The sequence below is a fragment of the Dryas octopetala genome, chromosome 2 (genome assembly GCF_963921425.1).
Source record: "Dryas octopetala chromosome 2, drDryOcto1.1, whole genome shotgun sequence".
Lineage (NCBI taxonomy): Eukaryota > Viridiplantae > Streptophyta > Magnoliopsida > Rosales > Rosaceae > Dryas > Dryas octopetala.
In genome coordinates this window covers 12,509,158-12,532,422 of record NC_141367.1, presented here as the reverse complement: position 1 = coordinate 12,532,422, position 23,265 = coordinate 12,509,158, and the positions used below count along the sequence as shown (strand labels likewise).

At 37.6% G+C, this 23,265-nt stretch overlaps 2 protein-coding genes across 2 annotated transcripts; one reads left to right on the top strand and one right to left on the bottom strand.

Annotated features, from left to right (window-relative positions):
• Nucleotides 1-1,377: 1,377 nt before the first annotated feature.
• On the bottom strand, nt 1,378-7,767 carry LOC147293170 (diphthamide synthesis DPH2 family protein). The gene is made up of 10 exons (XM_086232372.1): nt 7,532-7,767; nt 7,219-7,433; nt 6,991-7,099; nt 5,947-6,292; nt 5,062-5,131; nt 4,350-4,417; nt 3,372-3,487; nt 3,192-3,298; nt 2,803-2,942; nt 1,378-2,117 (listed from the first exon to the last, which is right to left on the bottom strand). Exons 1-10 carry the CDS (start codon nt 7,610-7,612, stop codon nt 1,864-1,866), a joined length of 1,506 nt encoding a protein of 501 aa, XP_086088498.1. The 5' UTR covers nt 7,613-7,767; the 3' UTR covers nt 1,378-1,863.
• A 1,219-nt stretch (nt 7,768-8,986) lies between these two features.
• LOC147293169 (Pentatricopeptide repeat (PPR) superfamily protein) lies at nt 8,987-11,745 on the top strand. The gene is made up of 7 exons (XM_086233637.1): nt 8,987-9,305; nt 9,415-9,480; nt 9,622-9,722; nt 9,930-10,026; nt 10,214-10,357; nt 11,012-11,224; nt 11,352-11,745. Exons 1-7 carry the CDS (start codon nt 9,246-9,248, stop codon nt 11,559-11,561), a joined length of 891 nt encoding a protein of 296 aa, XP_086089763.1. The 5' UTR covers nt 8,987-9,245; the 3' UTR covers nt 11,562-11,745.
• Nucleotides 11,746-23,265: the final 11,520 nt, after the last annotated feature.

The following is a 23,265-nucleotide window of genomic DNA, read 5'->3' as shown; positions in this document are numbered from 1 at the left end:
CCATCACTTGTATTTCTTGTCTCTAAATGAACTTTCGAAAATTGGTATATAGACTCTGTCAAATAATACATAAGAAAATCCAGCTGCCCATTAATTGCATGCCACTATTCCATCTGACTGAGAATAACTTTGGTAAATTTCTAACAACGTATTCTTTTTCTTTTTTCTCCTTTTTTAATATGAAGATGGAGAATTAGAACTTGGGCCAGGAAAACTTGGCATCCGATGGACACCTATCGGAGGATACTAATTAAGAGGTTTTTAGCGTGTTTTTCCAAATTTAGGGTCTGCTTGGTATTCTATTTAAAAATTATTTTTTGTTTTCAAAAATAAAAAAATAAGTTTTAGTCAAGAAAACGTGTTTTGTAGACCATTTTTTAAAAAAATTCAAAAACATGCCTCTTTTTAAAAATGATAAAACATCATTTTTGCTTAATTTTTTTTTTTACACTTCTTTTTTTCTTAGATGTCATCATTTTTTAAATTTAAAAATTGTTTTCAAATTTCATACCAAACACGTTTTCAAATTTTAAAAATTGATTTTGAAAACTCACATTTAAAAAAATATCTTAATTTAAAAAAAAAAATTTGAGTAAGATACCAAACGGGCCCTTAGTTGTTCATATATTTCTCGTTCTTATAATAAGCACCACTTAGCTAAACTTACTCTTGTAATTCACTTGTTTATTGGGTACATGAGGTTTCCTTTTAGGGAGACTCATGTACGTAGGCAGACTTTGTAACATCTTAATCCTTCTATTACAATTACTTCAGCTTTTAAAAACAAAAAACAAAAAAAATTATGGAGAGAAATATCATTAGGCCAATAGCTAGTTCCGCGACTCCTCTTTCTCCCTTACGACCCTCCCTCTGCGTCGTCGCCTCCACATCTGCCCTCTCTCTCTCTCTCTCTCTCTCTCTCTCTCTCTCAAAACCAGATCTAGATTCAATAGAAAAGAATAATATGCAAAAATTACAGATGTAAACTTTTCGGTGGAATATTTAGTCGACACGAAGAAGATGGTCGACACGAATATTCACCTCTAGATCTGCCCTCCCAACAAGATGGTTGACACAAATTTTTGATGGTCGACACAAATCAAAATTTTGATCGACACAGTAATAAAGGATATTTTGGTCCGAAAAAATGTAAAAGAAGTAAAAATGTAAGTTCAATTTAACCATTAGATTAAGTGATCATCAGTTCAAAAGTTTATCAAATACATTATGTTCGTTTATTTATTTGATCAAAATTATATATCTTAATTAATGGTTCAAATTTGTCTAATGGTAGGAATGATATTAAAATAAAGGCCTAAAAAATAAACGTATTAGATTATTGAAATACAATATAAAGTAAACCCCACAAAAAATCTTTTAAATAAATTATTTGAAAAATTCCTTAACGAAAGCTCACTAAACATTACAAGATATTAAACATGTATTGAAAGTGGGAAAGCAAATTTACTTTGCTTCCAATGGCAAGCAAATTTTCTATCATTCCATTAACTTGTAAACCTAAAAGGGGGCAGAAAATGCATGCTATCATTTCATCAATCATACATCTAAGGAATTTTAGTTGCTCATTACATGTCACTATTTCATTAAATTTCATACTACCTTGAAACAAAAATGTCTAGCAAATTGTACCATGCGCTTCTTATAGATTCCTCTTTGGCAAATAGCTTTCCTAGGGGCCAAGCTGCAAGGAAATCTTCACAATATGCTCTTTCCCTTGCCTGTCCCTCTGGGACTGCTGCCTGGACTACTTTCCCAGCATCTACTTCTCCTAAGGAGAATATTCTCACGCAAGTCTTCGTGAAATCCATTTTTCAAATTATCTTTCCACTTTATTTACATTGATTACAATTTCTCCTGCCTGTTCTTCTCATCCTCATACCCTGCTGCCCTCCCACTCCTCCCAATTAGATATGGTTCTGGCAAGGAACCATCATAATGTATATCAAGACCCTGGTAAGATCGAGTTGCTAAAAACTCCGCACCAGATTTAGCTGTTTGTTTGACTATAGAATTAGGATTGTCGCGCAGTTGCAGAGCCTTCTCTGTCGCATTTGCTAAAGCAAGAGCTCCTTCGTTGTCTTCCTCAGTACCATTCCCTGTTTATGCAACAACGAGATGTCTACATAAATATTTTTCTTTTTTGTGGAACAAAGGAACTGTAGTCCCACAATAATTAAAAGAGTTCAAAATAAAACAAATAGGTGAATGAAGTACAGACAAAACGTTCAAATATCCCTAAACAGTTCATCAATGAAATTAGTCTTCCCAACAAATATCACAAAAGATATTTATCAATTCAATTATCTTGGTAATTATCAGTACAAATGGAACAGAACAAAGTCGCAAACAATAAAATATCCCCATTAAATTTTGTATTGTTCTTCACTTTCAACGAAAGAAGTTTGGGCAAATATAGAATCCATGCAATTCTTCATTCAACATTTACAATTAAAAAGAACCAAATTATATCCTTCTTTTACACTAACAACCAATTTAAGGGAGATAAATTAATTTATTCACCTTATTCCAATTTAGGAACTTCTTGACAAAGAGCTAATATATTGGAAATTACTTCCGATAAACGTCCTTTTAAAAGAGGGGGGGGGGGGGGTGGGGGGAAGTTTGTCCCAGTGTTCTTCATGACTGCAAAAATTTATTAATCAAAATGTAATGTTTTCTATTTTTTAAATCATGTTATCATTCCAAATTGCCACAACTACAACATTAGGAGAGAGTAAATCTACTTATCAGTTATCACTATCAGACTAGAGAGAGAGCTACCTTGCGGATCAAAATCTTCTACATATCCACCTTGTAAGAAGGAAAATCGTGCTTCTTCAGACTGGTTCCTTGATTCCACTGGAGAAGAATTAATCAAATCGCGGAATTCCATTACGTACGTTCCAGTCCACTGAGATCCTCTGGGATAAGAAAACATTGAACTTTAAGCAGGCAGGGATGAACCTCTAGAGCTAATCCATAAATCTTGTCAATGTTAATAGTAATTTGAATGCACACATTATAACAAATGATCTCATGTGAGGGTGGTTTTCATAAGACAGTAGGAAAAAAATGAACCATCGTATATACAAGCAAAAACTAAGAAAAGGCAAAACCTAAGTTTGTAACACTGAATGCAGATAAACATTAGATCATATTCTATGAGGTACCTGTTGAAAGCTAGCATGGCTTCAAAAGGAGTAATTACTGGAGCTAAATATTCTTTGCTATCCAGAAGAGCAGTTTGGGCACAAGAGACGTAAATGAAAATATCACACTGCCACAAATAAAAATCTGTTATTAAAACTTCAAATATTCTAAACCCACCATGGGCAATTGTCAAAGATTACCTCTGGAAAGTTGGCAAGTTTTGCAGGGTTTGGTCTTCCCATAACTAGAGTATAGACTTTTTTTCCAGCTCCTGCAATCAGCTCTTTCATCTGATGAATCATATTCAGGTAACCAGCTGCACCATAGTAGTGAAATTAATCAATTTCTAGGCTCTCAGTGATGCATAATTAAGAGAAAGATCTCAACATAATTAAGATTTAAAATACAGTAATATATATGCCATAATAGTATACGTTAAAATGTATGCAGACAGAAAAATGTCTGCATAAAGAAATACAAAAAAGTTTTAGCTAATAACGTTTGGTGTTTCTTTTGAAACAAGCTTTTGACTATAAAAAAAAAAATGTATGCAGACAGAAATACAATGTTTAAGCCAAAGGGATGATGCTATTAGAATCATCTTAGTGCAGAATAGAAAAAGAAAAAGAACAAACAAAAAAGAACGGAGGTTTTCATGTTCAGCTTATCATGATTGATTAGAGAATCAATTACCACATTTAGAATTGAATTTTTTTTTTTTAATAATACATTTAGAAATGAAATGGAAAAGAAAGAAGAGTAAAAAACACTGATAGGCATAGGCACACTACCAGTATAATGTGAAACCAAGCCACGATTGTTCATCAAATAGCAAACATATATTTTCCCCACCAAATCAAGTTTTCCACAATTATCATTCATAAAATAGCAAACATATGGAATCGATATTGAAAAAATAGTGAAGAACAACATTGCAATCAACACAATGTCTACTTCAGAGATTCAAGCTTCTAGAGATGGAATATACATAACATTCAAGAAAAATAAAATCTCTTTTAGCAAGCCATGCATTATAAAATCCATGCAAACTGATTACTCAATTCCAACACAGTGGATTATTCCAGAATAAAGACTAGAGGAACTACTTGGATTGAGATCATCAGACACAGTGGATTATTCCAGAATAAAGACATAAAGGATCCCAAAGAATAACACACCTACACCAAGGGTTCCAACTAAGATCCCAACAATGTTAGCATCCTTTGCTTTCTCCATTAGGTAATATCTGCACAAGACATTGCTCACACAATAAATTGTATGAAATTTCATGTAATGAATAGAGCACATAGTGTAAAGAACAAACAGTATATCATGTCACAAGGAAATTATTATGTTGTTTAAGAGCGGAAATTAGCGGAAACAGGGGTCTGATGGTCAAATGACCCAAAATGAAAACCACTATACAACAATGACTTTTTCTCTTTTTCAAAATTTAGAAAACTAAACCCTTTATGCATGGAGAAAGATCAGTATATCTTCATCTCAACCTACATATGAACCCATGCAAAAAGGGTAAAGTGGCCTTTCTCCAAACAAAGAGTTTAGCATGTCACAAATAAATTATTGTATTGTTTAAGAGCAGAGATTAGTGGAAACAAGAAGGGTTTGATGGTCAAATGACCCAAAATGAAAACCAATATGCAACAATGATTTAAAAAAAAAAAAAAAAAAAATTTATACAACTAAACCCATTTTGCACAGAAAAAGATCATTAGACCCTCATCTCAACCTATACCTTGGCCCATGCCAAAAAAGGTATAGTGGTCTTTCTCCCTGCAAAAAGAATTAGTTTTCTAAATTTTGAAAAAAAGTAAAAAGTAATTTTTGCACAGCAGTTTACTCCAAACAGGAAAGAGAAGCAAATAATACCTGCGCTTTAGAACCCTCCTTTGTTGAGTTAAGTCAGTCACCATACTGCATTCTGATGCATCATATCTGACTAAAACCAAAACCACCACAATTAAAAACAACAGTAATTAAGAGAATCTAAAGAAAATCAATCCTACTGTCACAATTTCCATATACTGGAAGCTTTAGAGAAATTTAGGGGATGTTCGGTGCTCTATTTAAAAACAGTTTTAAAATTTTATTCCATATTGCATCCATAAATATCAAGGACAAGAACAAAAAACAGTTTTCTGAAAGGATACCAAACGCACCCTTAACATTTTAAACTTGGTAATTTTACTTAGGCTCTTATCTTCTTTCCTGTAATAAATAGAGTTTCCATTAACAACTAAAAAAAAAAAAGTAAAGGAAGAATTATCATGCATAATAATAACTTATGTTCCTAGTGCCAAAGAGTGAAAAAAGGAAGAGAGAACCATAAGTGCAATTGCATAGCCTGAGTTCATTTACCAAGTAATAGTTGACAAACAGGACTTGAGGGTTTGGAGTTTGGATAAATGGCACATGAATAGCTAGACAGTTTGGTTGCCTTAGTCAAAGTAGAAGAAAGGGGAAAAGGGAGCACAAACAGCTGATTGCCTGGATGGAAAGGAAGAAATGTGTATGCACTACAGATATACTGCATGCATCATGATAAATGCATACAGAAAAGACTCCTTATTTTTTTCAAAAATGAAATCCACCAATAATGCAAGTCCAATAATCACTACGTATATGATATATCTCCACCAGCACAACTCAATTGACAAAATTTAGGTAAGGCCACATGCAAATGGAATATGAGATGCACTCGCACACACACATATCACACAACGAATTACATGAGGAAATAAGTAAATTATGTACCTATTTCACAGCCATTATATGTTAAAACAATATTTGCAAAGGCTGAGTTACTGGAACCAATCCAGAAAAGTGAGTAATCCTCCATCTTGTGTCCCTCCGGTAATTTCCAGACCAAGCCTCCAATGCTAAAAATATTACCAGCCACTGTGCCAGGACTGTTATTATCAGTAAGGTCATTGGCTGGTTGCAGGAGACCATTGGAGACTTTATGATCTTTTGATGGATACATACGTGAACACATAACATCAGCAAATTGAACTTCTGATTTGAACCCGGCCCCACCAGCCTCCATGAATGCTTCTCTTATATGCTGTATGGAATGTGAATAATCCAAGCCAAAAAGGACCTACTGATAGATTGAAAGTTAGATTGGTAACCTTACACCCAAAAAAAAATAAAAGTTGGGTCTCTTGCAGCAAAATTATGTACATAGGCAATAATCAACATTTCAATTGTTAATAACTCAATGATATATAGAGGATGATGTGGAGTGAAAAGGAGAAAGAAATTGATGGGTAGATAGGCTATTAGTTTTGCTGCAAGAGACCACCTTTATCTCGTTGCCAAAATAGAGTAATAGTACTATTTGAACAACTCTGAACATCAACTCCATCAAGTGGGAAGTTGATGAGTGGAGGGATATTGGTTTAATGTCATTTTGCCACCTTCAGCCAAAAATCAACTCACTACTCATGTCATTGGATCCAACTAGATTTTATATGTTTTCACCACCATTCTCTTCTTTTCCTTTATCTTTGCTGGGGGAAAAAAAGTTTCTCCTAATTGAAATTCATCAACAAAAAAATAATGTGGGCTACAAATCTAACAATTTGACCATTTGCTCCTTAACATCCTACTCCTCTGAGTCATGAATCTTAATTCAAATCAAGCAAGCATATCATTGATCATAACTTCCATATTTACAATCTTTCTTCCTTTCAACACACCTAGGATTTATAGCTCTTAACAGCTAGACAGAGGCCATTTGTTGCAATACTGAATTAAAGAAGTGAAAAGTGAAGATATGAAAGTTAATTATCATACCAAAACCCGCTTTCCATTCGGCAAAGCATAATCTGATAGATTTTTGACACAATCAGACACACTAATGGGAGCCTTCCCGAAAACAAAGAATGCTGGAAGCGTTGTGGTCCTGCAAAAAAGCAAAGACAAGCCATCAACAACATATATATATATATATATATATAAATCTGGTAGATTGAGTACTAAACTACTACTACTACTACTACTACTACTACTACTACTACTCACGGGCTAAGGCAGGTGTGCCCGTAATGAACAACACAATCGGCATCTACATAGGACGCTCCCACCTCGTCCACACAGCAACTACCGTACGCCGTGTCCGCCATCAAGAACAAGCCGACTTCGTCGTTTTGCTCGGGGTTGGGTTCCCGCAGTGAGCGAAGCTTGGCCCTCAGAGCACTCACAACTCGCACCGAGTACTTCAGAAGCTCGTCCGGGAACTGGGATTGATTCAATGTCTTAAAACTCTGTTAGGTTGCCAAGAAAAGGAGAAAAAAAAAAATCGAGGAAAAGAAGGCTTGAGAAGAAAATATCGTACCTGTAAAGCGACTCTGGTGAAGTTGTTGCTGTGAATGAACTCGGCCGTAGGGGCAACTTCGTAATTTGATTCAAAATCCATGGCCGAATAAGTTATGGACTGTGGGAGTGACTCTGTCTGACTGTGAGAAACGGAAGAAGGCAGAAGAAGAACCGGGATGGAAGGATTGAAGAGGAGGAACTCAAGGAGGTGGGCTGCTGGCCTGTTGGCTTCCCGGGTGTGAACACAATGTTGGGGGCTTTTTTTTCTCTTATGGGCTAATAATTAGCGACCCTAAAAAATAAAAAAAAGTGCTGCTATTCTCACACTTTTTTTTTTTTACACACAATTTCCTCATTTTTTTTCATTTTACACCATTACACTTCTTCCATAATTAAAATTTCTCGTACACACACTCTTCTTAATTACCATAATATCTCTATTTTATTTATTTATTTAAAAAAAAAACCATCCAACACACACCCAGCCCCTCAACCTCCATCATCGGCCACCTCCCCCCTTCACCCGATCCACCAGCCCCTCCCCTCTCTCTCTCTTTCTCTCTCCCCGAGAAAGAATGAGGGGATGAGGGTGGGCGTAGCCCAAAATCCTGGAACTAAATCATAATATAAACGTAGACAAACCATCAATCGATTGATATAATTGAAATGTATATATAAAGAATTTTTTTTCCTTATTTGATTATTTTCTATTTTTTGGGTTGATGCATGTTTATTAAATTAATATAATTTAAATCCCACAATTAATTTTAGAATAATATGATAATATTAGGATATGATAATATGCTAATATTATATAATTAAGATAATATAAAACTAGGATAATATTATGATAATATTAGGATAATATTATGATTTAAATATTATTAATTTTAGAATAATATTAGACCATTTTTAAATTTAAAACATTTAGACAATATTTTTGGACTTTAGTCAAAAATTAAAAAGCATTAAGGTATTAGTCTAAAAGAGGAAGGAAAATTAGACCGGCCTATAAATGGCTCTTCTATTTTTTAGTTTGATTTATTAAAATCAAAATCAAAATCTAGCCTTTAGTGTGGAAGGCCTTAGAGGTCAAAATTTGGAGCTCGCTCTTCATTTTGTCAGTATTTTGTGATTTATTTTGTATAAATCTCTTCAAATAATAGATTTCTTCAACTTTTGGTTGGTTTCTTCAATTGGATGAATTTCTATATTATTAATATTAGATGATTAATATTAGTTATTCCTTATTATTATTAGATGATTAATATTGTGTAAACCCAAATAATTCCTTTAAAATATGAGCCCAAACCACAAAACAGAAACTTAGCCCAACACCCAATAATCGATTAATAAGGCCCAATAGAAGTCCAAACCCAACGCCCTGCCTCCTGCCTCCCAAATAAGATGTTTTGCCCATTACAAACAGAGGGCATCGTCTCTGCCATTTCGCACACAGACCAGACGCGCGCAATAGAGAGAGAGAGAAAGAGGGAGAGAGATTGAGAGAGAGAGAGACAGAGAGAGAGAGAGACAGAGAGAGAAAGAGAGAGGAGAAGACTCACAGTCACAAGCTCGCAGCTGCTGATTGAAGCCTTGAAGGGGTTCCTGCTCAAAGTTTGGGTGCCGACACTCTCATAAATTGCTCAAAGGCGCTCTTCAGTAACCCTTCATAGACATTTCTGGTTTGTTAATGAAAATTGCTCAAAACATTGAAATTGGAGAAGACTAAGATGTTTGTCAATTCTGGAAACTCTATTCATTGCAAGTTCTCCTTATCAGGAATTAATCAGGTGAGAGTAACTGAGCTACCTTGTTCATACTTCGTCAAGTTGCCTTCAGAGGCCACCTTATTCTACTTGTGTATTTAATCTGACTCCTTGGATTACTCATTGGGTCAAGGCAACTGAAGCAGCTTTATCATTTGGGTTTGACTTCTCGGGTTGCAGAACGTCTCTCTTGTTGAAGGTAACAGATTTTGTTTGGTGTCCTCTTTCATTGTTAAGGCAAGCACAGGAAAAATTGTTATATGTTCACCACTTGGGTTTCTAAAATTTGGAAATTTTCATTTAACAGTCTTCATCACTCTCTCTCTTTCTCTTTCCCCAGAGAAATTCCTTGCATTACATGGTGGCTATAAATATGTTCCATGTCAAGTGCTCTCACAAGCAAAGTAGACAACCTCGAACTAGTTTAGAGGCAATTGAGAAGTGGGTTCTCTCTCTTGCTTTATAATATAATCTTTGATTTTCATGTTCAGTTCAATTACTTAAAATACTTCATCATTGAAATGCGTGACTGTGTTTTGTTTCAGTATAAACTGGTAGCTATAGCTATTTCTGAACTGTTATTTATTTAGATATTGATCTTTGGGTTTTCATAATGCTTCAACAAGATGTTTTTTGCATGAAATGTAGGAAAATAATCAAGAAGGGGGGAAAGAAAGAGCACCACTTATGGCAGAAAAAAGACTCAGCTGCTTCTGGGCAAAAGGCACTCAATCTTGTTAGAATTGTTAGTTTTTTGCCATTTCTTGAGTTCATATTCATCCTTTTTTCTCTTTCAAGCTTTATAACCTTCTTAAACATGTTTTTTGTTTGCATGGAATGTAATAGCATGTTTTCTAACAGTTCCAAACAAAGATCATAGGTTCTCAATTCTGTTCCTATTCTGTTTTTCCTCATTATCATGGAAATGACAGGTTTCTGATCTTCCTAATGAGAAAGAGGCTGTTTATAGAGCATTAGATAAATGGACAACTTGGGAGACAGAGTTCCCATTGATTGCAGCGGCTAAGGCTTTAAAAATTCTAAGGAAGAGGAATCAATGGGTGCGTGTAATTCAGGTACGACACTTGCAGATTGTTCTTTGTATCGTTTAAAATTTGTACTGCTATAATTTAGATACAAATTGATCTTAATGACTTCCGTTGTTCAATTAATTTTGTAGATAATTCAAGTAGGTGTGAACAAACATGTGGAGTTTTCACTTTCGAAACATCTGTATGGCATCATTGCATGTGTTGCTCAAATTATTCTGATTCAATTTGAGACCTAATGTACATGACTCCCAATATGGTGTCATTGCATGTGGCATACAAATTAGTCTAGTCCAATTTGCGACCTAAACGCTTTAAGGCATGAATTTGCAAAAATCCACTTCACCTGAAACTACAGAGGATGACTTGACATTTAGATATTCTTCAAGGTGGCTTCATATCATTAATTTTTGCCATTCCAAGCCTTATCAGGACTTTTTTCAGTTAACTAGCCTGATTAGTTGCTGGATCTTCTCATTTTTTATTGTTCTTATGGCTTTAGAGATTAAAAGTTGAATATTAACAGGTTAACTTGTTTGGTTTGTAGAAGCTTAAGTCAATGGTTTATGGACATGGAGAAAATGGTTTATCTTGTATAAAGCCCCATTATAGGTTGTGTGAGAGTGACAATTGTTGGATGTTTTAAAATCTTATTGGTAGCTAATCCTTAGTGCTGGTCAGGTGGCAAAGTGGATGTTGAGCAAAGGTCAAGGAGCAACAATGGGAACTTATGACACCCTTCTACTGGCATTTGATATGGATCAGAGGGTAGATGAGGCTGAATCACTGTGGAACATGATTCTGCATACACATACACGCTCTATCTCAAAGCGGCTATTTTCTAGGATGATCTCTGTGTATGATCACCATAACATGCAAAATAAGATAATAGAGGTAATGCGCAATGCCATCCCACAAGCACTTGGACATTTCTGCCTTCTTTACATGATACATTGTACAGTTCTGGAACTACTGTAATGAATTAAGATGAATAAGAAATATTGTTTTATTTTTTTCTCAGGTATTTGCAGATATGGAGGAGTTGGGTGTAAGACCGGATGAAGATACTGTCATGAGAGTGGCACGTGCTTTTCAGGAACTAGGCCAGGAAGAGAAGAAAAAACTTGTTTTGAGAAAATATCAGTGTAAATGGAAGTATATCCACTTTAAGGGTGAAAGGGTTAGAGTGAGAACTAATGCATGGGATGAAGATAACAGCTTATCGAATTGAAATTGGATTTTCTTGCATTGAGGATGCACAATCCGATTGTCATTTCAGTTCCGTGTTAAAACTTGCTTACTGAGGAAAAGCATTACGAAAGTTGTGGCTTTTGCAGCAAGGGAATTACTTGGGTACTGTGGTTCTATGTGGACCAATGAAATTAAGCCATGTGATTGTTTTAAAATTGATAAAATATGTTGCCAAACACTCCCACTATTCAACCCAGCAGTTCCATCACCACCCACCCCTACTCATTCAACCTAGCAGCCCACCCCCTACCATCTGTTAAGATATTGAAAACTGATTGCCACAAGCGTAGCTACTTTATTCAACTAAAGAGATATATATACAAGCTTGAGACCACAGCCAACAGTTGCAACAATAAAGGAGAAAGATCAGGAGTCGAAACTGATCCTAACTGAAAGTGATCAATCCAAACAGAAGGGATTTCAACTAAATTCAAAAACGAAATTCAAAGAATGAAGATAACACAGTTATTCTGCTAACATGCCCCCTCAAGATTGGCCACGGGAAGACAGGCCAATCTTGGATTTGAGTGATTTAAACCGTGAATAGGAGAGAGCCTTGGTGAGGGCATCTGCAAGTTGGTCAGCAGAGGCAACATGGGCCACACGGAGGGCACCAGTTTGGACCTTGTTCCGTATGAAATTGAAGTCAACAGCCACATGCTTCATACGAGAATGGAAGACAGGATTGGAGCATAACTGAGTTGCACCTACGTTGTCACAATAAATGACTGGAGCTTGGGGAAGTGACAACCCAAGCTCACTGAGAAGAGAGCACACCCAAGAGAGTTCAGCAGCAGTATCAGCCACGGCGCGATACTCTGCTTCTGTAGAGGACCTGGCGATGGTGGGTTGTTTTTTTGAACTCCAGGAAATCGGATTGCGGCCGAGGTAAACTATGTAAGCACTGGTGGAGGAGAAATCATCCTTGTCTCCAGCTCAATCCGCATCAGAGAAGGCATGTAAAGGGCCAGGTGAGTCACGGTACAGAAGAAGGCCATCATTCAATGTACCACGTAAATACCGAAGAATTCGCTTTACCAAGGCCCAATGAGCATCTGTAGGTTGATGCATGAACTGAGATAGCTTGTTGACTGCAAAAGAGATTTCAGGACGGGTAAGAGACAAGTACTGGAGGCTGCCAACAGTTGCTCAGTACTCAGTAGGATTAGAAAGAATAGTGCCAGATTTTAGCACAAGGGCAGCACCAGTGGGCAGAGGTGTCAGAGTCGGTTTGGCCTCCATCATGTTGGTGCGCTGAAGAACATCGAGAATGTACCGCCGTTGAGACAACAATACGCCTTAAGGGTGTGGTGTAACCTCCACACCAAGAAAGTATGAAAGGAGTCCTAAATCCTTGAGCGAGAACCTAGTAGCTAGACAATCAACAAACTGATTAATCAAAGGATTATAGTTGCCAGTGAGTATGATGTCATCAACATAAACCAAGAGATAGAGAAGAGCAGAGCCAGAACGATAAATAAACAAGGACGTGTCAGCAAAGGAATTTGTAAACCCATATTGGAGAAGGAAGGTCCGCAGCTCGTGGTACCATGCCCGTGGGGCCTGTTTAAGGCCATAGATCGCTTTGCGTAACTTGCACACATATTGGGGATTGTCAGAATCAACGAATCCTTGAGGTTGGGTCATGTATACAGCTTCAGACAAGTGCCCTTGGAGGAAGGCATTATTAATGTCCAATTGACGGAGAGACCATCCATTACTTACGGCAAGGCTGAGGACGAGACGAACGGTGGTGGGTTTGACTACTGGGCTGAATGTCTCGTGGTAGTCAAGTCCCGGTCGTTGGTGAAAGCCCTTTGCAACAAGACGTGCTTTATACCTGTGAACAGAACCATCAGAGTGTTTTTTAATGCGAAAAATCCACTTGCAGCCTACAATATTAGTAGCACAGTTAGGGGGTACAAGCTCCCATGTCCCATTTTTAACTAAGGCATCATACTCTTCGGACATGGCTTGACGCCACCGATGATCTTTGAGGGCCTGGGTTACAGAGGTGGGTTCAATATTTGTGAGCTGGGAGGGGTGCAGGTGGGTGTGAAGATTGAGTTTTTGCACTGGCTTGTGAATGTTGTTCTTGGCACGGGTGGTCATTTGATGCTGGCTGGGGACAGGCGGTGCAGTTAGTATCGTTGGGTTTGGTGCGGGCTGTAATGCTTGTGGCTGTGATGATGGGGCTGGGGGTGGAGGAGAAGTGTTTGATGGTTGTTGTAAGGTAGTTGGGGGAGTTGGGATTGGTGGGTTTGGTGCGGGCTGGAATGCTTGTGGCTGTGGTGATGTAGTGGACGAGCGGTGGAGGGGTGGAGCATCTTCTTGCGGTGGCTGGTCTGTAGAGCGGCCTGCAGATGGGGGTATGAGTGGCACACCTGGTGGAGTGGAATAAGAAATGGGAAGAGTAGGAGGGATCCATGTATCGACTGTGGTGACAGGAGGACGCGACAACTGTGGAAGTTGTGTGGTATAGGGAAACACGGTTTCAACAAATTGGACATGTCGAGAGACAAAGATTTTTGATGTGGATGGGTCAAGGCATAAGTAGGCACTTTGAGAGAGGGAGTAGCCTAGGAAGATGCACTGTTTAGAGCGAGGTTCTAATTTATGAGAGAAGTACAGACGTAACCACGGATAACAAAGACATCCAAAGACTCTTAGTTTAGAGTAATTAGGAGGATGGTGAAAAATAAGTTCATAGGGGGATGAGAGTTTGAGTGTGGTTGTTGGCATTCTATTGATGAGGTAAACAGCACAAGCAAAGGCATGAGACCAAAACTTAGTGGGTAGTGATGCGTGAGAGAGTAACGAGAGTGCTGTTTCGACAATATGGCGATGACGACGTTCAGAGTAGCCATTATGTTCGGGTGTATGGGGTGGGGTGGTGAGATGAGAGATGCCATGCGTTGCAAGATAATCTTTGAGGGCTATGTATTCACCTCCATTATCTGAGTATAATGTTCCAATTTTAAGTTTAAAATAATTTTCTACAATGGCCTTGAACCTAATAAAAGTTTGTTTAACTTCAGATTTGTGTTTGAGTGGATAAAACCAAATGTATTTGGTGAAATGATCCACAAATATAACATAATATTTGAAGTTATCATGAGACAAAACAGGTGAGGTCCAAACATCAGAGAAAATTATTTGTAGTGGTTGATGAGAAATGAGAGATGAAGTGGAGAAAGGTAATTTATGACTTTTATTGCATTGACAAGCATCACAAAAAAATTCTTTAGAAAGTGGAGAAGACAAGCATAGATTAAAACGTGACACAGTGGCGTGTAAAATTGAATAGGCAGGGTGACCTAAGCGATGGTGCCAGCGGGAGGTGGTGTTTTTGACTGTGGAGAGGATTAGAGGAGGAGAGGTCTGTTGATGGGATGGTTGCCATTCATACACGCCATCTTTAGTTTTGCATGTTGCTAGAACAGCCCCCGTTTGAAGATCCTTCACAAAAAAGGTAGATGGTAAGAATTCAACAGAGACATGATTAGTGATGCAAAATTGGGAAATGGAAATTAGATTAGTTTTCATGTGAGGAACGCAGAGAACATCTTGTAAGGTAAAGGATTTAGTTGGGGTGAGAAGAGAAGTGGAACCAGTGTGGGTGATTGATAGACCCGTGCCATCACCGATCATGACGTCATCAGAGCCATCATATGGAGCATGAAGAGATAGGTTGCTGAGGTCCGAGGTGACATGGTGAGAAGCACCACTGTCAAGTAGCCAAGAGGGATTCTGAGAGGCGACATTGGTTGTGAAATGAGCTCGGGGCTGCCATGGTGTGGTGGAGTGATGAGGTGGTGCAGATGACCCTTGTGGGGAAGACTGAATTGGAACCATTTGATAGGAAGGACATCGCTTGGCTGTATGACCTTGAGTTCCACAGACTTGGCAGTAGCCAAGATATGGGCGGGGAGAGGTGCGGTTGCCGCGTGGAGCGTTGTGGTTAAATGAAGGGGCGGGTGGACGACCATTGTTGGAGGAAGAAGATCACCAGGACTGATTATTGTTGTTGGAAGGACGCCAGTGGCTTGATTGAGGGGAGCGTGGAGGAATGCTGTTTCGGTTTGTTGGAAAAGCAGTAGGTGTAAAGTGCACATCTGTTTTGTGTTTGTCCTGGAGCGATGCTTCGAATATGAGTAGTTTCTCGTGCAACTCATCAAATGTGATGGTAGTGTCACGGGCTTGGACGGCACGTACTAACTCTTTGTAGTCATCACCAAGTTCTCTAGGATTTTTTCAGTGATGTCTTCATCAGCCATGGGAGCACCAAGGATAGCGAGTTCATCTGCACGAGCTTTAACAGCTTGAAGGAAGTCAGTGATACTGAGAGTTCCTTTGGTGAAGTTTTTGAGGGAAGTTTTGATTTGCTTGAGACGTCCACGGGTTGGCTTGGCATAGGTATTTGCCAAAATGGTCCAGGCTTCTTTTGAGGTTGTGGCTCTAGCAACAAAGGAAATAATTGTTGGAGAAAGAGAGCCAATGAGAGCATTGAGGATGAATTGATCCTGTCTAATCCAAAGAGTATAGGCTGGATTGGGGGTGATGATGTTGTTGTTGGTTACGGTTGATGGTGGACACGGTTTGGACCCATCTATGTATCCCAATAGATCATACCCAATAAAGAGAGTATGAAACTGAAGTTTCCAGGATACATAGTTGTTATTATTAAGCTTGAGTGGAGCTTGGGCAGCAGCGTTTATGGTAATGAGATGATGTTCATTGACTCGAATGGTGTTGGTGTTTCCTGTATGGACTGGATTCATTGGGGGATTTTGAGTTTCCATTGAGATGGTGAGATAGGGGAAAAAAAAAAAAAAAACTCTTGGTGAAAGAGATAGGATCAGAGCTCTGATACCATGTTAAGATATTGAAAACTGATTGCCACAAGCGTAGCTACTTTATTCAACTAAAGAGATATATATACAAGCTTGAGACCACAGCCAACAGTTGCAACAATAAAGGAGAAAGATCAGGAGTCGAAACTGATCCTAACTGAAAGTGATCAATCCAAACAGAAGGGATTTCAACTAAATTCAAAAACGAAATTCAAAGAATGAAGATAACACAGTTATTCTGCTAACACCATCTTCATTGTCAGAGTTCCCCACCGGCGACCCTCCACCACCTGAGACCTCCCTCTCTTTGTAAAAAGATTTGGATTTTTTTTTTTCACTGAGATATATTATTTTGTGTTGGATTTTTGGAAACCCTTTTGGTTTGATTGAAGGGACATGGGATGATATTGGGTTTTTGGTTGTGATTTTGGGTTGTAGAGTTACAGATTTTTGGTATTATTAGATATCCTATTGCATAAGAGAGAGGAAAACAGAGGTAGAAAGATGAGGGAGGGAGTTCCGGCGGTTGCACGGTGGTGGATGTTGCTGGCGCCGGCGCTGAGGGTGGAGGTTGCCCGTGTTGGAGCCTCCATGGTGAAGATGGGTGGTGGTGTGACTGCTGGGTTGGTTGGGTGGCCGGGGGTTGCTAGGGTGTTTGGTTGCATGTTTTAGAAAGATAAAAGCATGTTTGGTTATAAATTTAAGAGCAATACATGGCTCAATTTTATTGGTTCATATAGAGCCTCAGTACAAGCAGGTACTCAAACCTTCAGTAGCCAATTCATTCCCTTGCAGCAATGATGTGATCAGCTAGAACTCCTTTTGCTGAGTAAAACACCAAAGGACCACTGTTCTATGAATTTAAATCTAGTCCACGACGAGTGGTATCTCCATATATGGAGATACATGATATTTTCTCCATTTCTTTTGCCATAGATGAAGATACGTACAGATATAGGGTAAGATAATTCTTCTGTTGTATGATATGGGGGTTCTGTATGCATCGATCCATTGGATTAAATCAACAGATCGATTTATTAAAAATTCAATGAAATTTTTTATTAAAAAACTCACAGTACATCATAGCAGAAGCACAAGGATCGATCGATGTACTACGTATCCCTACTACAAGCTCTGATAGTCTGATACAATTACTATGATAACAATCTTGATTTTGCAGACAAAATAAAAAGAAAATTGCATGGAGAGGAAATCAAAACGAAAAGAGAAAAGAGGAATTCTCTGTACGTACGTATTACTGATCCTGTTTGGATAGCTTAACCAGCTGTATTAACAAACTAACAAACAGATCCTTGTTGACTTGGACAATCTGACTGTGGACAAAACTAACTCTTGCTGACTTGGACTGATGATTAAGCTTAATACCTTTTTTTTTGGCCACTAAGCTTAATGATACCTTAATCCTTAACAGAAGCCTGAATGTACAATTGTACATGCATGTATAATGTAGTTAGGTGGACCGTGGAGCCTGCTTGCCCAGCGTTTTAGAATAAAAACACTAATTATAGTTAGCTTTTCATCTTCTCTATGAAGAAATTAAATAAACAGTCCCGTTTGAAATAATAATTCACTTCTTGAACAATGAACAGTCACAATTAATTTTAGTTGGTTAAGCAGTCTACGTACTACAGCGTTTTAGAATAAAAAAACTAATTATAGTTAGCTTTTCATCTTCTCTATGGAGAAATTAAATATACATTCCCGTTTGAAATAATTCACTTCTTGAAGAATTTAGTAGCCTCAATGCTGAAGCTGATGATCGATGGACCTTCTTCACGTTCTGGTGAAGATGATGGAATTCCGGAAGAAGATATAAAAATAAGTGCGTGGGCTTGGACAATATTGATCTCACTGAAAAATTGAGAGACCTTTGCTTTCTAGTAGAAGGGTTTCATCACTTGCTCGACATAATTTGTTGAATCCATTTTATGTTGTTGATGTTGTCACTGTGGCCGTTGATGTCTACCGTAAGAACCCGCAGATGACGGTTGCGGAATTAAGGAATGAGTGTGCGTTAATATTCAAGAATTTGCCGGCGGAAGACCAGAGAAAGACTGCGGCTTTTGTTTATGTTTTCTTAATGTTCTTCTTTTCAGCTAGAAAATGAATGTTATTTTAGAAGTGATCTCAAATCTGGTTGCTATGCTTGGTATCTTTCTACTTTCTCACCTCATCTCTTTCTTTTCACCTCGATCGCATTTTTTACACAAAACAAATTTCATGAAAATTTCAGCCAATTTTGTTAGATTTTGATAGTTTACATTTATTTTAAAATTCATTAAAATTGAGTTGGGAACACCCCCTTAATAATGGGCCTAATCTATTAATTTATAGTCAATGAGTTAAGTCTTATAAAACATAAGGGTCTTTATCTAAATAACCCTTTAAAAATTTAAACCATGGAACAAAAACATTAAAAATGTCCATCACAACCAAAATCCTACTATATATAGTACAAAAGTTTAAAGTTTTGGTTAAATCTCTCATATATTTGGAAAGTTAGCTTTCACTAGTTTTGTTGTCGTATAGACTATATAGTAATGATACCAAAGTTTGTAGTAGAAAAAGTTCTGGAAAAAGCCTAAAGAATCATTTGGGATGAGTGATATATTTAAGTTCAAATAATTTACGCTTGGTCTTGGAAGCAGTAGAATTTATAAGTACCTGCACGAAACTGTTGAGCTTCCTTAGAAAAAGAAAAAAGAACAAAAAAAAAAAAATGTTTATGTATTTAGCTGGATCCTCGATCTTTGCCCAGCGTTTCAGCTTCCCCAGTCCACCAAATAAAAACATTAATTATTAATTAGCTGTACCTAGCAACCATTAGCTCGATCCTCTTTGCAGTCTCGAGAAACTAAACTACAATAATAATACGAAATGAACCAAAATAATTAATTCACTCCTTGAACACTGAACAGCAACAATTAATTTAGTTAGTTAAACAGTCCTGCTATATAATTAATTGCATGCCATGGCTATATATACAAACACACACAGGTACAAACGTATGTTTGCAAGTTGAAGAATTACGTAGCTTCAAAAAGGAGTTCTGTTGGTGATAAGATGAAGAGCTTTCTTGCTTCAATTAGAGAATTTGGAAAGAAGATGACAAACAAGTGCGTGGGGGTTGCTTGCAAGTTGAAGAATTACGTAGCTTCAAAGCTGAAGCAGTTTCTGAGCATTGTTGGTGATAAGTTGAAGAGCTTTCTTGCTCCAATGAGAGAATTTGGAAAGAAGATAAAAAACAAGTGCGTGGGGCTGTTTGTTAAGAGTGGAAAATTGAGTGAGCTTTGTTGTCTAGTAGTTAGGTTGCTGGACTTGCTTTGCTTAGTCGATAAGATATTGGTCAAGCCAGGCTCTGTGGTTGGTGTTGTCACTAAAGCTTTTGTTCTCTATGGGAAGGTGGTTGTGAGGATTGTGATGGTGATATGCATGTGTATGGTTTGATCAAAAGCAATTTTGGCTTTTTAATAATTAGTAAGATGAGTTAATTTAGGCCAGTTGGTTGAGTTGTCATTGAAATATTTTGTCTCTCTTGGCTTTCTTTTTTTGGGACTTTTGGGGTACCTGCGTTGCTAAACATGCAGCCTCAGCTATCATGTCTGGTGAGTGATATGAGTAATTTCATGTTCTTGCTGAAAATTCCTCTTTGATATTCTTCAATTTCATTTTTCTCCATCTTTCTTCGATATTATGCATGTGATGTTATCACCTTATCAGACAGCACGTTTCTATGCAAATTGTGAGTTTTAATTAAGCAGATCAAGGTTTGTGCTGTAACTTGAAGCCAGCGTTCTTTTTTCGGGATGAAATATGACTGCAATATTTTTTAGTTTTTTGTTAGTTACAAGGAAAGCCAAAAGGTGTGGGGATCCAATTCGAACATTGGCTACATCGTTGTAAGAGTAGATTGATGCTCTCAACTACTAGAGTTAGAATGACTCACTACCACAATTTTGGCCAAAGGCCTCCAATGAAGGCAACTAAAGTTGGGGGCGTGCCAATTGCTAAGGACGGTGTTCACTAATAATTAACATTAGTGGCCACATTAATATGTCAGAAAGCAACAGTGAATTCATATCCAACCTTTGCTTCTGATTAGTTGATAACACAGTGGCAGCCCATTAATTTAAAGTAATAAAAGGGGGTCCATTCATTTAGGGACTAAAAAAGGGAGTTAAAAAGGGCGTTCAATGTTTTGTCTGGTTGCTCCTACTTGCTAAACCAAGATACTGGGGTTCCCTTGTGGCAGCATCTCTTTCTTCCCACCCCCAACCCAAACGGGATCCAGCATCGGTGGGTGTCAATGGTCATGCCTGAAAGTGCCGATCGGCTCAAATCCCCAAATTAAGGGGTTGCTCCTCCTCCAGTCACCATCGGAAAGTGGGTTCCCTTTGGGTTGGTTATCGCCCAATAACTGGGGTTCCATCCTACTACTGATGGTGCATCGATGGATGGGGGAAATTCATGGGTTTTTTTGCTTCTATGGCTACAGTGATTCATGTTAGTGGCACCTGGACCTAGGTTTTTTCAGAAATTGTGGTTCCTCTTTGTGCTTCGGCTGTGCGTGAATGAGCTTGCACCTGCTACCCAAACCAGAGGGGTCAGCTTTATTCCGTATAATTTAGTTTTGCGTTGGTCCGACTGTGGAAGTTCTGAAGCTTCCAACAATCGGGTAAACGATATTTGCAAAATATGATAATCAGTAATGATACAATTTCCAAGTCTTGCTCTCCTACCAACAAGCTTATTCTTTGTCGTTATATTAAGACTTTAAATGACATAACTGTCTCTTGTGTTAAGCTTGCAGTAGATCATACATGGTTTGAATGTATTAGTTGTGTTGAGGATAATGATGTAAAATGTGCAAATTGCTGGAGGTTTATGTAGGAACGGACCTCAATTAGGAGGTCTGGGCCTCAGGGTTTTGTGTGCGTCATGGAGGTCAGGTCCTGAAGGTGGAAGTTCGTTCCTCTGATTCATGTATTTGCTGAATCAGAGGCGTGTCTGTATTTTCAGTGATTGTGGTTATTAGTTCTTCTAGTTAGTCTATACACTATAGGTGCTCTTACCCCATTTTGTTGTTTTGTTAGAGATTTAGTTAGTTGGTTTCAATATTCAGTTAGCAGTCAATATATAGCTTATCATTCAAGGTTCGTGTACTCATTCACTCATTCACTCATTCACTCATTCAAGCAATATAGTTCAGTTTATTCTAAATTGATTCCTTTCATTTTCTCTCTATTATTCTATACTCTTTTGTTGCTTGGTTCTGAGATCAGGTTGGTGTTGGTGTTTATTTTGAAGGAGTAAATTTGGATTTCTTCATTGCGGTGGTCTTTTACCCTTCCTTCCCTTTTACTAACAAAAATACCGGGACTCCCAAGGATTAAACTCAACTGTACCAGCAACTCATAAATCATAGAGTGACCAACTTTTACCACTCCAAACAATAATAGTTAAATGTCATGGATAATCTATATAGTAGACATTCTATAAAGACTTGAGAGCTAAGCCACTCTTATTAATTACACCCCTGCATATTTACTAACAGGCCTTGGAAAACACGTGAAAAAAAAAAATTCCTTGTTAATCTAGAGAATCATATACACCAGTGGTCTCTTTGGGAATCAAAGAGAACTTGATATCGAATATTATCATTATAAAAAAACCAATGTCCAAGAATTGGTGGCCACTTTGTGATGTTCAAATCAACATAAGTGTCAAAAATGCAGGGAGGTCCGCCCCAATCAATGTGTTCTACATTGGATAGTAATACATAATGCAATAATAGTACATCTATCCTGATTTGTAACCATTTAATTTTCAGATTGGTGGAATAAATCAGTCACAAGTAGCTTTAAGAAATAATGGGTGAGAACTAACCTTCAAATCCCTGCTAGTTCATTACTGTAGCATAACCAGTTGGTCCAATACTCTCTAAATCCAACACTAATGCATAACCACTACTTGGATCATGAAATCAGAATTATGTTAAAAAGTCTGATTAGCATAGAAATTTGAGGGTGGGAAAGACACAAAGTAGTCATCCTTTAACACTTAAAAAATTTGGTTTACTGTTGTCGAAAACTGAGGATTAATAATTTCACAACAAGATTGCATATACAACTTATGGGACCTGAATGCAGTTCAAAAATAAAGTGCATTTATAAAGAGTACATATGCTGAACCTCTTTTGTTTTGACTCTTTGATAGTCCAAGAATATTCCAGTTCAGCTATTCACCCTTTGATTTCTTGAAGGAGCCTTTAGTTTTATTTGGGAATGACAGCTGGTCACCTTGGCGAGTTTAAGGGGATTTATTCAGACTGTTTTCTTTTCTGATCTCCATTAGGCTGACAGTTTGATTTATCAATATTTGACAACCTTTGAACGTCCATTGAATACCCATTTTCTCTAAGACCTTTTTTCATTGCCAATTTAAAAAGTGACCTCTTTTTAATTACTGGTCTTGTGAGTGTTGTCGAAAAAAGTCTACTTGATTGATACACATATATCATTTGATGGATTTGTTGGATGAAAATTATTATAAATTAGCTAAACAATTTATAATGTACACCCTGTCAATTTTACCATTACTCCTAATTTATTCCAACTGACAACAATATATTTGCACTTCATTTTCAGGAACGCTACAGGCCAAGTGGTGATTTGGTGTACAATGATCTAACTCATAATGGGGCAGATTAGAGGTGGATAGACTGATTTTATACTCCAGGCGTGCTAGAGTGTATCAACCAGGGATTGTACGTGCTTCATAACTCATCGAGTTCTTCATTCAGGTTTATCA